Source organism: Centruroides sculpturatus, unplaced genomic scaffold (genome assembly GCF_000671375.1).
Source record: "Centruroides sculpturatus isolate CEXI.00-Female unplaced genomic scaffold, Cexi_2.0 scaffold248, whole genome shotgun sequence".
In the NCBI taxonomy this organism is placed as follows: domain Eukaryota; kingdom Metazoa; phylum Arthropoda; class Arachnida; order Scorpiones; family Buthidae; genus Centruroides; species Centruroides sculpturatus.
Window position 1 is genome coordinate 447384 of NW_019384437.1, and position 15183 is coordinate 462566.

Here is a 15183-nt window from a genome sequence, read left to right on the forward strand (position 1 = left end):
TTTTCGGGAGTAGTTTAACAGATAAAAAAAAAACCTTTCTTAGTGTCTACACGGGGAAAGGATTTAAAAAATGACGGTATCAATTTGACAATTTTTTAGGAGAAGGGCTAGAATTACAAAAACAAAAATGAATTTATCAATAAAAATACTACAAAATTTATTTTAAATTTTGTTATTATTATAAAAATAGACATTAAATTTTATATTTGTAAAAATTATATTCTAATACAACATTCGTATATTTGTGATCACTTATATTGGCTATATTGGGCTAATTTTATTTGTTTTTCGTTTCGCACGGTTCTGCTGGCAGCACTGCAGGTGAATGAGTGTGCTTTTTCTGTTATATATTTGTCAGAGAGAGATTTTTAATCTTTATTTATTCTAAAAGTTCTAAAACAAAGTGTCGAAGAATGAAGGATAAGAAACCAAATGTGGAAAATGAGAAAGCAAAAGACAAAAACGAGGAAAAAGAACAAGAATTGGTGAGAAGAATTTTCGAAAGAAGAAATTGTCCGTAGCAAACGTTACGGACAATTTTCTAATTTTTAAGCTTATAAAGTATATTTTTAAGAGTTTATTTGCACTCTTTGGATATTAATCATTAGAATCGTTGCTTACATATATATTAAATTTTAGTCTTTCGTCGAAATAATAATTAGATTACAATTAGTTCTTACAGATTTAAGTATTCCGTTTAAAAAATTCAGTTGTGATCACTGTTAATTAAATATTATTATTAACTCGATTAATTATTTGAATTTATATGAAATTTTCCGTGTAGAAAGAAAAGTAAAGGTTCATTTACAGTAGATTACATTTATTTATCTGTAAACATCTCTTAAGAAGAGTATGTTTGGTTTGAACTATAATAGCCTGTGACTTGTTCGAAAATCATCTGTTATCTGGAAGACCATGTGGTGAGTTGTCGTTGGGAATCAACGTTCAGATGCGATTCGGATCTCTCTGATTGTGAGTGTCGTCATTGGAGAATTGTTATTGTTTCTCTTCTATGTTGGCTGACTTTATTGCGAGTCAAGATCGTTCGTAATTGGTATAATTAAAGTTGGTCGTACAGCTTAGCCAAAAGGCCTTCTGGCTAAGATCAAAGTACAAGGTTTGTATCTGTAAGTGGATAGCCTACTTGTCACTTAGTGGCTGGGAAGCTGTCTTCTCCTCGCCTTTGGTTGAGGCCAGGGGTCATAGGTTTTGGCTATTTTTTGGGCTATGCCTGCTGTCGGCACTGCATCTAGTTCACTGACGTTGGCCCCCTGGTCGTAGGATGATGGCGGTTCATGGCCCCCTGGTTCGAGAGTGATGGCGATTCATGGACCCGAGACCGGGCTAGCTCGGTGGAGGATCTCCAAAATTTCACACGTCCATATTTCCCAACTTGAAGTATGCAAAAAATGTAATTTTAAATCTTAAATTTTTTTTTCAATTTAAAAGACATCTATATCTAGGTAATACAAAATTTTCTGCAATTTCCTCAAATCCTTAAAGTTGCTAACTTACAGACTCTGTGATATTTTATAAATTTTTGACTGATTGAAATATATTATATAGAATACAATATGAATGATAATCCTTATAGATACTGGTAAGCTAAAGCATTGAAAACACTTGTTGTTGTCATTGTAATATTTAATTACAAACAAATATATTATAATTTATTTAAAAAATTAAATTATCTAGTTTTGAAATTCACTTAATAATAATCAAATTATTTTCAACCTTGTTTAATACTGAACAATGCATGATTGGAAGACATCTAATACAATACTACAATTTCCATTACAAAAAATTTACATTCCTGCATCAGGAAATAGGAAATGCCATGGTAGACATCCAAATTATATTAGCCGGATCATGTGGACTAAATTGCATCAAACTGCTGACTGGCTTAGGTATATCTCTTTCCAGAGATGGAGGATTCATGATTGCTATCAAAAACTAGGTCATAAATACAGAAATACTACAAAAATAACATTTTAAAAGACAACACTTAACACACACTGATGGAAAGGGCACATCTTTCCTGAAATTATACAGTACAGTAGTGTCCATTTATAACAAACCTGTATGGACCTTAGAACTAGTTTGTTATAACCAATGTTTGTTAAATCGGATAAGAAATAAAACAGTCTAATTTTGAAAATTTAAAGTTTAATGTCTTAAAGATAAAATTTAACAAATTATTACATAGGAAGTTGCCCATTAAAACTCAATATAAATGTACATGGTTACTTAAAGATTTGTTATTTTTGTTTGTTGGTTTTCGCTAGTTGAATAGCATTTTGTAATATACAGTTCCACCTAAGTGAAACTATTTAACCCTTTCATGTCACTCCCGTAATGTTGCAGAAAAAAGTTTTTATTTGAAAACCCTAGTAATAACTCTAGCTCTAGAGTATTCTTTGTTTTCGTAATCAGTTAGTGATAACTTTCATTTTTAAATTCAAATATAGTTTTTTTATATATGCATTTGTTGTAGCCAGAAAAAAATAACATTGATCTTACAGGTGTTTCATTTGTACTTTTAAAATTGATTTGTTATAACCAAGAGTTCATTATAAGTGGGTTTGTTATATGTGAACACTACTGTTTTCACATCAGGCTGTAAGCTTTTAGCACTTACAGCTACTTGCATGAACATAACCAAATAAGAGACATAATACACAATAAGCTTACACACAAACACAACTACAATACTATAAATACTGCAGGTAGTCTTAGAAAATAACATACAAAAATATACTATAACTGAACTTTTTTTTTTTGCCCATGTTTGCAATAGAAATGAATGTCTAGTAGATATGTTGACTGGGCTGTTGTGATAGATAAAACATTTCATCACAATAGACCAGACATGCAATTTTTTTGATTGTCAATGAATTTATTATCTTATAGACATATCCATTTCTAATCTAATAAACAAAATACATACAGTAATACCCTGAAATTATGCAATAGGTGGGACCAAGCGATAACCGCGTAAGTCGGGGTATAATTTCTCAATTTGTGTAAAATCCAAGTCGGATGTATGTAAGCTAATAAATGTTCTCGTTAATCTTATCTTGTCTTTTGATTCATTTATTGTTACAAGAAATCACCACATAATCTCTCGAGTCTCCGTAGATATAACAAATACAGAAATAAATAACACAAAATAAATTGTAGCTATATGTCGATTCCGCACGACACGTCCGAACATGTAAGCTGAACAATAGTGTGGGGGGAATGAGTAATCAAGAGTTGCGTGGCGCTCAAACAAAAGACGAATCGACGAGATTTGAAAATCGCGTAACTTCGGGTTCGCGTAAGTCGAGGTATTACTGTATATCTGAATTATTACTAATTTTTTGAATGTGTTGAAATAAAGCACTTGTGAATGAATGAAGTATTGTTCTATTTTACTTCATCCATTCTAACAGTTTTGTTATTTCACAAGGTGCTTTTGTGTAGTTATGCAAAAGGTAATTAATGTTTTAAGTTAGTTTCAATAAACTAGATAAGCTGTTTACAATAATGTTCTATAGCTCATATTGTTTAAATTTAGTTTAATCTATTAATTAATTAATTAAAGAATGTCATTTCAGAAATAGAATGAAAATAATTCATAATATAAAATCAATATTCTGCAATTATTTTATGAATAGTAATTTTAGATAGTTTATTTACATAGTATGATTTGTGAAGTATTGAAAAAAATTCATGTCTGTGAATTGTTGAAAATCAGTTTCAAAGCAGTTTATATAAAAATTCTTAACATTCAACATCTTATTTGGGTGTATATAATCAGTGTAAGCTAATTGCTATTTTGATATCTTGATACTGAGATTGTTTACATTGAATGGTTAGATTAGGATGTTGATGATGAGGATAAATTTAATTTGGAAAATTTAAATTTCCCAAATTAAATTTATCATTATCATCATCATTATCATCGGTATTTGATGATTTTTATTGTAGAGATTATGACGAATATATTTTATATTCAGAAAATGCATAAAGATATGTCATTGAGGAATTTTGAAAATCAAAAATATATTTGACTTTTTGTGTGTTTGACTTTTTGTATATTTGACTTTTTGTATTATTATTCCAAAATTCATCTCATAAATATTCAATAGGAAGTAGTGAATATTTTGTATACTAATTTAATTTGTATAATAATATATTAATTAGTATCAAGTTTTCAAATTTTGTGAATGAACACAATTATACACGTGTCCAAAACTTAAACACAATTGTTAATGGTGATAGCTAGAAAGTCATTAAGCCATTGCTGACAAGTCTGCTATGACATGAGTGTTGCATCAAAGTTTGAGTTAGACACATTCCATACTGATGGTCTCTCTGCCTGAAAATCAGTAAGCGCTTTTCATCCATTCTCCAACTATGTCCAACTATTCTATGTATCTTTTTTGGCACTTAACCTGATAAAAATTAAATAGAAAGAATTTCTTTTTAATGAGAAATAAAAACAAAATGAATGGCATAAATCATTGAAATATTTGGCTCAAATTTCTTATCAGTACAAGTTTAAAAAAACAAAGATTAATTTGAAAAATTTATAATTGCAGTGAAGTAACATTAGTACAGTATTTGACTGATGATTATGATAAAATATTACATTTGTATAAATTTATAATAAAAATAAAGTGTAGTTATCATTTGATTGTGTATTTGATTATTTTGCTTTAGCAATTATATTAGTTATATTAAAGTTTGTTTAAGATTTTATATGATTTTTCTTGACATAAAATCTGATTTTAAAATTAGAGAAAGATAGATATCAAAGAAAGTTTTTTTTTTCTTAAGATCTTGCAATATCAAAGAATAAGGTGTATATTAATTGCTTGCCATAGTTTATATATTTTTATATATTAGATATAAATTTAATAGTTTACTTTTTCATGTTAAATATTGTTTATTCATTTTGTTTTAACTAAACTTGTTCTGGCCAAAATTTTAGATGAATATGTATATCTAAATAATTTATTGTGACAGAGATGAATGTTATAAACAAATGATATTTTAATATTTCAGATTTAGGAGTTAGTATTTATATAAAATCTATTCTATTGTGAATTAAATTAGATGTAATTGTATATTTTAATAATATATATGATTAAAATTGTTTATTCAACTTGATTACTTAAAAACAGACATGAAATGATATAAAAAGGATGTAATAATCCATTTGAAAATAATCTGCTATGTTATTACTACTATGTTCAGAGATTAAGTGATTTAGTGTGTATATTCTGACTGCAAATTTAAAATGAAATTTATCCATTATACTGCCAAACATGATGACGATATTTATTTTGCTTGATTTTTAAAGGAAATTTATTGTTTTTAAAAATAATTTCTATGAAATTAGATTTAGAAATTTGTAAAAAAATAACACAGTTTTATTTATGAAATTATTTTCTTACTAATTTATATATATATATATTTAATTTATAGTCAGAGGAGGACAAGCAATTACAGATTGAACTTAATATGCTGGTTCAACGTTTGACGGTAAGCAAATATTTACTTTTTAAATATTATGCTATTAAATTTAATTCTTAAATTTATCAAAAAATTATTTTTTGAAATAATTTCAGGAAAAAAAATTATAAGTTGTTTATAAAAAGAAATACAACACAGTGTTTGAATTTTTAAATATAGTTATTATGTTTGTTGCATATTACAGTATATAAATACTTGTGTGTTGGAGGTTTGTGTGCCTGCATATGTATCATGTGTTAAGAGTTAATATGAATAAATCCTTAAATAACTGATTTGTAACTTGTTGAAAATCAGTTGGTATTGTAATTATTCTAAGGATATTAAAATATTTTATTAGGATAAAATGCAATATTGGAAAGTTTATATAAATTAATATGATAACATATTATGAAGTATATTTAATAAAATTCCAAAAAATTTTAAAGTTTCTTTTTACTTAACATTTTGTCTTCAGATCACCATTTTTCTTAGTTTTTAACTTTCTGATAATTTTCTGCATATAAGGCTTCAATATAAATTATATATTAAAAGTAAACATGGACAAAAAATTCATTTAAAATTCACAAGTAGAAGAAAAGTCTTCACAATCATTTTTCTGTTGTTCTAGTGAACAACACTATGATTGTGAAGACTTACTAGAACAACAGTTGTCACATGGTAAACTTGAACTATGGTTGACAATTGAGGAGCTTAATGGAAAAATGGCATATCCCACAAAACTAAAAGACAAGCTATTGATAAATTTGGATTTGTGTATCTGAATTATAAGAAACTTTCACAGTTCCGTTACATGCTTCATTAATTATTCACATAAGTTACCCACAGTAATAAAATGTTGCATATTAAAGTACTGGTGAATTGAAAAACAAATCCTCCTTTTTTTTCAAACTCCCTAATGTGGGAAATGCCATAAAACCCTTCAATTGACTTGGTTATGTGAGATTATTGACAAGGTCACTAGAAGAATTATTTTGGAGATCTTGTGTTTTTTCTATATGTGAATTTTAAACAAATTTATCATTTAAGTTTATTTTTAATAATTGCAATTTTTAACTTATTCTGCCATCTGAAAGACTTCAGACCGTTCGCATATTGAGACAGAGAAATGCCTCACAATAAAGGTTAACTTTGCCATATGACATTGTTATTCCTGTGGTGTTAGAAGAGCAATTGTGAAGACCTTTTGTTTCTTCTTAAGAATTATAAATTATATAATTTTAAACTTAGAAAATTTATGGGAATTTTTTTTAATAACAGACAATACATAAAATGTCTTAAAATTTTGTCCCTTTTATCAAATGTATATTTTTTAATTTATTGTGCTTTCACCAGAGAGAAGTTTTTGACATTTTGCATATTGAAGTATAGACAAGTACTTTCATTAGAGGACAAGTAACATCTAAAGAAAGTTTTGACTCCTCTTGGAAGACTGTTAATTCCTTGTGTGCATGAAAAAAAACTAAATTTTAAAGACACGTTTTATGTATTGTCTGTTATATAAAATTTTTTTAATACATTTTCTTGGTTTAAATACTTATTGTTCTGACAATTTATTATCAAATATATAATTTTAGACATAATTTAAATTGTAAAACTTCTTTTATATTCTTTAAATATATTTATAAAGAAATAAATATCTTATTAATTATTTAATTAATTTTTCAGTTTAATTTTATCAAAACATCAAATAAGCATTAAATTTTAAAATTTCTTGTAGGAAAATGATTCTTCTATGTACCTTCCTGCACTTGAAAGTCTACGAACTCAGATTCGTGCTTCTACTACATCTATGACATCTGTACCAAAACCATTAAAGTTTCTTCGTTGTCATTATGAAACATTGAAGGATGTTCATAAAAAGATACAAGATCCTCCAACAAAAGTATGTGTATAATTTATATGAGTATTTTTTTCTTGAATGTTATCTATAGATTTATTAAAATTGCAATNAATACCAATGTTTGAAACATTGAATGCTATTTGGTATCAAAATTGTGCCAATATTATTCACTAACATAAAATATCTGACAGCCAGATGGCTGAGCAGTCAAGGTGACAGCCTACCACTCTGGAAGACCCAGATCAAATCCAGACAGGTCAAAAAAGCTCCAGGAAACATGACATATCCAAACAGACCACAACCTTGGGTCCATCTGGATATGTAGGACACTGTCCTACATATCCAGATGTAGGATGGACCTGGATATGTAAGACACTGTCCTTCACCAGGTGCCCATTGTGGACCTGGCCAAATCCATAATGGGCTTGCTAAAAAAGGCCCTCTTAGTGTCCACAGGATGGAAAGAGTTTATATACAGTGATACCTCGGTTTTTGTCAATAATCTGTCCAAAAACAATCAACAAAATCCGAAACCGGTGAAAACCGAGGCAATTATTTCCATATAAATCAATGTAAATTCAATTAATTCATTCTAGACACTTCAAAATACATAAAAATACATTTTATAGATAATTAATATAGCGTTAAATACTAAAAGCAATAAGAAATTAATATAAAAGAATAATGTAAAGGAAAGCAATGAAATTGTTTGGCTAGACATGCAGGGTAATGTCTTGTCTTGAAGAAGCTAGTTGGATATGAGCTTCTAGCCTATATTGCCCTGTGGTAAAGTGTGACGTAACTGTCATGTAATAGTAGTTGTATGCGTTTATGATGGTCATATTGTGGGGAATAATGCCTTCCAGGAGGTCCGTTTAAGGGTAACTGGTCCCTATTCAGGTGTTATAGATGTGGAGAAAACCTGGAAACTTCACCAGCCCATCCTGGCAAAGCACAAACCCACAACCAAACTCCCAATGCTCAGGGAATGGAACTGTTGGCTAATGATGGGCCGTCATGAGGTAATGCTCACACAACGAGAAATAATGCCACACTGAGCCAGAAAATGCATGGGTCGCCCTTTGTTTGGTGAAAACAGAAGTATATATATACTTCTGTTTTCATGCATTTTCCCATGCAGAAGTATATATATATATACTTCTGCATGGGAAAATGCATGAAAACAGAAGTATATATATACTTCTGTTTTCACCAAACAAAGGGCGACCCATGCATTTTCTGGCTCAGTGTGGCATTATTTCTCGTTGTGTGAGCATTACCTCATGACGGCCCATCATTAGCCAACAGTTCCATTCCCTGAGCATTGGGAGTTTGGTTGTGGGTTTGTGCTTTGCCAGGATGGGCTGGTGAAGTTTCCAGGTTTTCTCCACATCTATAACACCTGAATAGGGACCAGTTACCCTTAAACGGACCTCCTGGAAGGCATTATTCCCCACAATATGACCATCATAAACGCATACAACTACTATTACATGACAGTTACGTCACACTTTACCACAGGGCAATATAGGCTAGAAGCTCATATCCAACTAGCTTCTTCAAGACAAGACATTACCCTGCATGTCTAGCCAAACAATTTCATTGCTTTCCTTTACATTATTCTTTTATATTAATTTCTTATTGCTTTTAGTATTTAACGCTATATTAATTATCTATAAAATGTANATGATGACAGTCTCTTCCAGCTTGCAAACACCTGAAGTCAGATACTTTTTGATCAGACCTTGTATTAGTCGTTTTTCATTGATTTTTTTTTTCTGTTTTTTAAATGTGCTTGCTTCTCAGTTTTATAAAAGAAAATTGAATATTTAAAGCTATTTTTCAAATTAAGGTAATTATAGAAAAATTGTATGGTATTTTGTAGAATTTTGACACATTCCATATAGATATATGATTCTGTCTATAGTTTAAGACATGTATCATAGCAAAAATTAGACTTTCAAATTAAAATTTGGTTTTGAGGGCTGTCAGATCAAGTATTTATAAATTTCTATTTTAAATCAAAAACCTATTACTTCTACAACAAATGTTTCAGATGTTATAAATGTTTGATTTAAACAGTCCATTTATTATTATTATTTGTCCATTTATTATTATTGATGATTTGTGTTGAAATCCAACAAATCATTAATAATAGAATGAAAGCTTCATTGTATGACAGTAATCGATATTAAATATGCTTTTCATTGTAATAAAACAGTAAAATTTTTATTAGATCAGTAATTTTTAAGAAATAGAAATATTTCTTATGAATTTTTACTGATGTAGACAGACTACATTTAGGTTTAAAAAAATTACAATTTAATTTGTTAAGGATTTCACTCCTAATCACCTCCAACAGTTAAACTCTAGCATTTCACATAACTTTGTGATGCTTTAATATATAATACAGGACAAAATAATGATTAGCAATTTTAAAAATAAGCAAATAGTGCTCAAAATAATTGGCCACTGAAATGTTATATTCTATGAAGTTTCAAGAGTTGAACTTTAAATTTGTATGCCTTAAACATTTTAGGTTTTTGAAATTTTGGATTTTTTGGCAATATTTTTGATGTCTCCTTTTGACTGTGCCTGCCATTTCATGTTTCTATCAAACATTTTGTATCGTTCAGCAAAACCAATGTAGCTTTATTATATTAGATACAAAATTAACAGTGAGGTCGCTTGGGCGTGCCGACAAAATCTGAGGCAATTAGCGAAAACAGAAGTATATGTATATATATACTTATGTTTTCACCAAACAAAGAGCGACCCATGCATTTTCCGGCTCAGTGTGGCATTATTTCTCGTTGTGTGAGCATTACCCCATGACGGCCCACCATTAGCCAACAGTTCCATTCCCTGAACACTGGGAGTTTGGTTGTGGGTTTGTGCTTTGACAGGATGGGCTGGCCATGTCCTGGTGAAGTTTCCAGGTTTTCTCCACATCTATAACACCTGAATAGGGACCAGTTACCCTTAAACGGACCTCCTGGAAGGCATTATTCCCCACGATATGACCACCATAAATGCATACAACTACTATTACATGACAGTTACATCACATTTTACCACAGGGTAATGTAGGCTAGAAGCTCATATCCAACTAGCTTCTTCAAGACAAGACATTACCCTGCATGTCTAGCCAAAAAATTTCATTGCTTTCCTTTAGATTAGTCTTTTATATTAATTTCTTATTGCTTTTAGTATTTAACGCTATATTAATTATCTATAAAATGTATTTTTATGTATTTTGAAGTGTCTAGAATGAATTAATTGAATTTACATTGATTTATATGGAAATAATTGCCTCGGTTTTCACCGGTTTCGGATTTTGTTGATTGTTTTTGGACAGATTATTGACGAAAACCGAGGTATCACTGTATATAAACTCTTTCCATCCTGTGGACACTAAGAGGGTCTTTTTTAGCAAGCCCATTATGGATTTGGCCAGGTCCACAATGGGCACCTGGTGAAGGACAGTGTCCTACATATCCAGGTCCATCCTACATCTGGATATGTAGGACAGTGTCCTACATATCCAGATGGACCCAAGGTTGTGGTCTGTTTGGATATGTCATGTTTCCTGGAGCTTTTTTGACCTGTCTGGATTTGATCTGGGTCTTCCAGAGTGGTAGGCTGTCACCTTGACTGCTCAGCCATCTGGCTGTCAGATATTTTATGTTAGTGAATAATATTGGCACAATTTTGATACCAAATAGCATTCAATGTTTCAAACATTGGTATTCAAATCATTATTAATTTAATAGGCTGTCTGTTTGTGGCTTCATTTGTCTTTCTTTCTGAACAGATGACAGTATTTCATAACATATTGTAATATTTATTATTTTTTGTTGTTATGCTATTATTATTAATATTAGTAGTAATATTCTTATATTATTTATTGTTAGTAATTTTATTATTATAATATCCAAAGTCAGATTAATCGACCAGATGGGGCTACTACATATCATTTGGCATTGCCATTTTTTATTTAGAATTTGCCTTGTCATTTAAGAAACCAAAAGAATATCAAGATATCTATTACTCAGAAAAGACAGTAAGGAGACCTTTTACAAGGTTATATAATTTTTGGTACGGTTCCATATTTGGATACACGTGGTGGAAGAATCTATACCATCATGGTTTGTCATGTGTTCCCAGTTGGGTTGATCTGATAAGTGAGTAGCACTCAGTCGGAACATAGTATTGATATATTAGCTAGAGGAAGGAGGTGGGATAAATATATTTTATTCTTTTCCCCACGTTAGGTTAACGTATTAACAAGGGGACTCTGACTAACCTGACTGGGATAGAAGGCTGGACCATAACTATATAGTTCCCCATTAAGCATGACATGAACTATGTAGTTTTTAATAATTAATTTAGAGAAGTGAAACTACATGTTTAAAGCATTCTTTTTCATTTAATACTTACTTATAAAAAATATCAATTAATCTTTAATAAATTTTGTAAATGTATTCATGATTCTTTAAAGATAAACTGAAAATAGATTTGTGATATTAATGATAAGTATTTAGTGAATAACATTATTTTGCATAATGGTACACAACATGAATTTGAAATTTCAAGTTTTTATATTTAAATTATTAAAGATTTTCATCTTTTATTGCTTTAGTATGTTATATAAGTATTTTAAATTATTTGTTTAATATTTTTTCATTTAATTTTATGTTAAATTAGAGATTCTGTGCTGATATTATTTCCATACTTGCTATGACTATGAGTGAAGAAAGAGAATGCCTTACTTATCGTCTTCTTGGTTCAAGAGAAGAAATTGGTTCTTGGGGTCATGAATATGTAAGGTAAGTATTGAATTTTAAAATTCTTTCTGTAATTTTATATGAAGTAAGCAAAATAAGATAATTAAATTATAGACATCTTGCTGGAGAAATTGCACTTGAGTGGCCAAATATTCAAAATGAGCCTGAGAAGAAGATAGAGGTTGTAAAATTGGCAGAACAGATTGTACCATATCATATGGCTCATAATGCAGAAGCTGAAGCCTGTGATCTTTTGATGGAAATTGAAATGCTTGAAATGCTAGATAGATATGTTGACAAAGATGCTTTCCCAAGAGTGGCATTATATCTCACCAGGTCAGTATCACTATTCTCAGAATATCAATATTTAACATAAAGGTTTATAAATCTTGGCATGATCCTTGTAAATAAATGAATAAATGACTGCTAATTTCAGGAAGCCAAATTTTTTTTTAATTAAGTGGCATTTTCAGTTAACATTTGACTATTCTCAGCTTAGAACCATATTATTTAACAGTATAGATAATAAGGCTAGAATATACAAAATAGAGAACACAATTCTCTTATTCATTTATTTATTTATCAATATTAAAAAAAAATATTTACAATTTTTAAACTTTTTTATTATTACTACAGTTGTGTTCCTTATGTGCCTGAACCAGAAAATAGTAATCTTCTAAAAGCTGCTTTAAAATTGTTTCGAAGATTTAAAAAATATCCAGAAGCTTTACGTCTTGCTATGCAGTTGAATGATTCAAATTTAATTAAGGAAATATTTTATGAATGTGAAGATAGGTAACTATTAAATGATAATTTTATATTATTAAATTTTAACTACATTTAAACTTTAAATTAATTTTTATTAATTATTAATTTTAAAATAAATTAATTTAAATTAATTTGATGTAGTATTAGAAGAAGAAAATCATCAATGTATTTGAGGTATTAAAATTAAGAATTTATTAAAACACTAAATATATGTTATAAATATACCATTGTTTTCAATGGAATACTGAAAACTAAATATACAAGGATAATATTTTATTTATAATGTTCGAAAATTAAGTAAAAATTTTCAGGGAAGTATAGTTAAGAAATTAAAGCATATTAAATATGTGTGTTATTATGTTACAGATCTGTTCGAAAACAAATGTCCTTTATGATGAGTCGGCAACAGATACATTTTGTTTTGAATGATGATACTGATGAACAGGAAGAACTCAGTGAAATTCTGTCTAACACACATTTGAATGCCCATTTCCTGACACTGGGAAGAGAAGTGAGTTTAAATTAAATAGATTTGGATAAACATTACTTAATTAAATGATTTGATGATTGTAAAATTTTTACTTTTACATTATAAAAGTCAATTATGAGCATAAAATAACAGATATAAAATAGATGTAAATGCAGTTAAAGGACCTTTCTTTAATTTGAATGTTTATCATATTTTTGTAACTTATTATCAAAATCTAAATTAATTGGTGTTATAGTATTAGATATTTCTGGAGTTGCTCTTAGTACTGTATCTTTCAGTGCTGCTAAACATAAGTATTAGCAATTGCTCAGTTGAGTTAGTTTAGCTATTAGATTTTTGAAATGTTTCCTTGATGTTTGAGTAGTCACTTGGCAAATATTTTTTCCATTTTACCATTTGACAATGTAATTTAGTTAACAGCTTTTCACCTAAATTGTGAATAATGATAGGGATTTTAATAAAATTTGAATATGTGTATTTTTTTTTATAAATTTTGTATACAATTGTTAAATTATTATATGTATTAATATTTTCATATATAAAATTTTTATGGACTTACTGTGTAGCATTAATGAAAGTTTAACTATAATAATCAAAGATAAGATGAATGTCCAGATAATGCAGATATTAAATATATGGTCATCTGGAATCTTATTAAATTTTATCTGTGTAAAATAAAATATGGTTGATGCATAGATTGAATTAATTTTTTGATTACTACACTCGGTACCTGAATTCATAAGAAGAATAAATTTGTTTAAAATTCAAATTTGAAGTGTTTGGTAGATATAAAAGTTTAATAGAAGGAAATAGTAAAAAATAGAAGTTTGCATGTTTATTATTGAAAGAACAAATATGGGTAGAAGTTTACCTAGGTAGTCCCAATGGTGGCACTTCCGGTTACCATCTTGTTTGTGAACACGACATCCACAAACAAGATGGTGACCAGTGCAGCTACTTACTAAACCAGCATTTAAAGAAATAATCTTTCATTCACCATTGACATACTTCTAATTCCTTTTCTCCGATTTATTCAGAAAAAACATGGTTCAGATGATTCTATCGTAACTTTATCCTTTTCCATTGTAGAAACTTTTTCTGCATTCTTAAGGAACCAATTTTTGCGAAATTTGAAAAATCGAAAAAAACCACTTTTTTCAATTGAAATGAAGAATTTTTTTATGTAATAACAATGAACAGGCATTCAAAAAAGACCTTTTTTTATTAAAATAGTCGTTAAGGGGTTAACACACGTCTACATTCTTCCTGTTATGACTTTCAGATTTATTGGCACTTACTTAATCATATGCTGAACAAACAGGTCTAACCTTTCTCCTAGTTCTTTTCATTTTGCTCACAACAATCTTGTCGATTTCAACAACCTTTCCAGGTCCATCCAATTTTCATTCCAGTAGATGATGAAACAATCATAATGTGTGATATGAAATTCGCCCATTCAACAGCTGTTCGACTACTCACACTCACAACCAAACAGCTGACACTCAATGTGCATAGAATGCACATTGAGTGTCAGCTGTTTGGTTGTGAGTGTGAATTAGATGCCAAATAAACAATAAAGTAGTTCCCCACAAAATTTTCCCAAATTTAAGTTGAAAAATTACTTCAAATGATGAACTGTTTATCTTGTATTTGTGACATCTAAAAGAAACAGAATCACAATCCTTCCGATTATTTAATTTACGACGACCATCAAATTTCGAACAAACTGCATCTGCAGGTTGCATACCAACTGATGTATTTCTCTTGTCACAATT

General features: G+C 29.2%; 1 protein-coding gene across 1 annotated transcript in view; it reads left to right on the forward strand.

The window, feature by feature from the left end:
* Positions 1-295: 295 nt before the first annotated feature.
* The window catches only part of LOC111619984 (26S proteasome non-ATPase regulatory subunit 2-like), a 59520-nt gene continuing 44632 nt past the window's right edge, over positions 296-15183 (forward strand). Inside the window, 7 exon segments of the mRNA XM_023361827.1 lie at positions 296-485; positions 5476-5532; positions 7241-7405; positions 12071-12192; positions 12265-12486; positions 12787-12945; positions 13285-13429. Coding sequence (XP_023217595.1) covers positions 414-485; positions 5476-5532; positions 7241-7405; positions 12071-12192; positions 12265-12486; positions 12787-12945; positions 13285-13429 — 942 coding nt within the window. The 5' untranslated portion in view covers positions 296-413.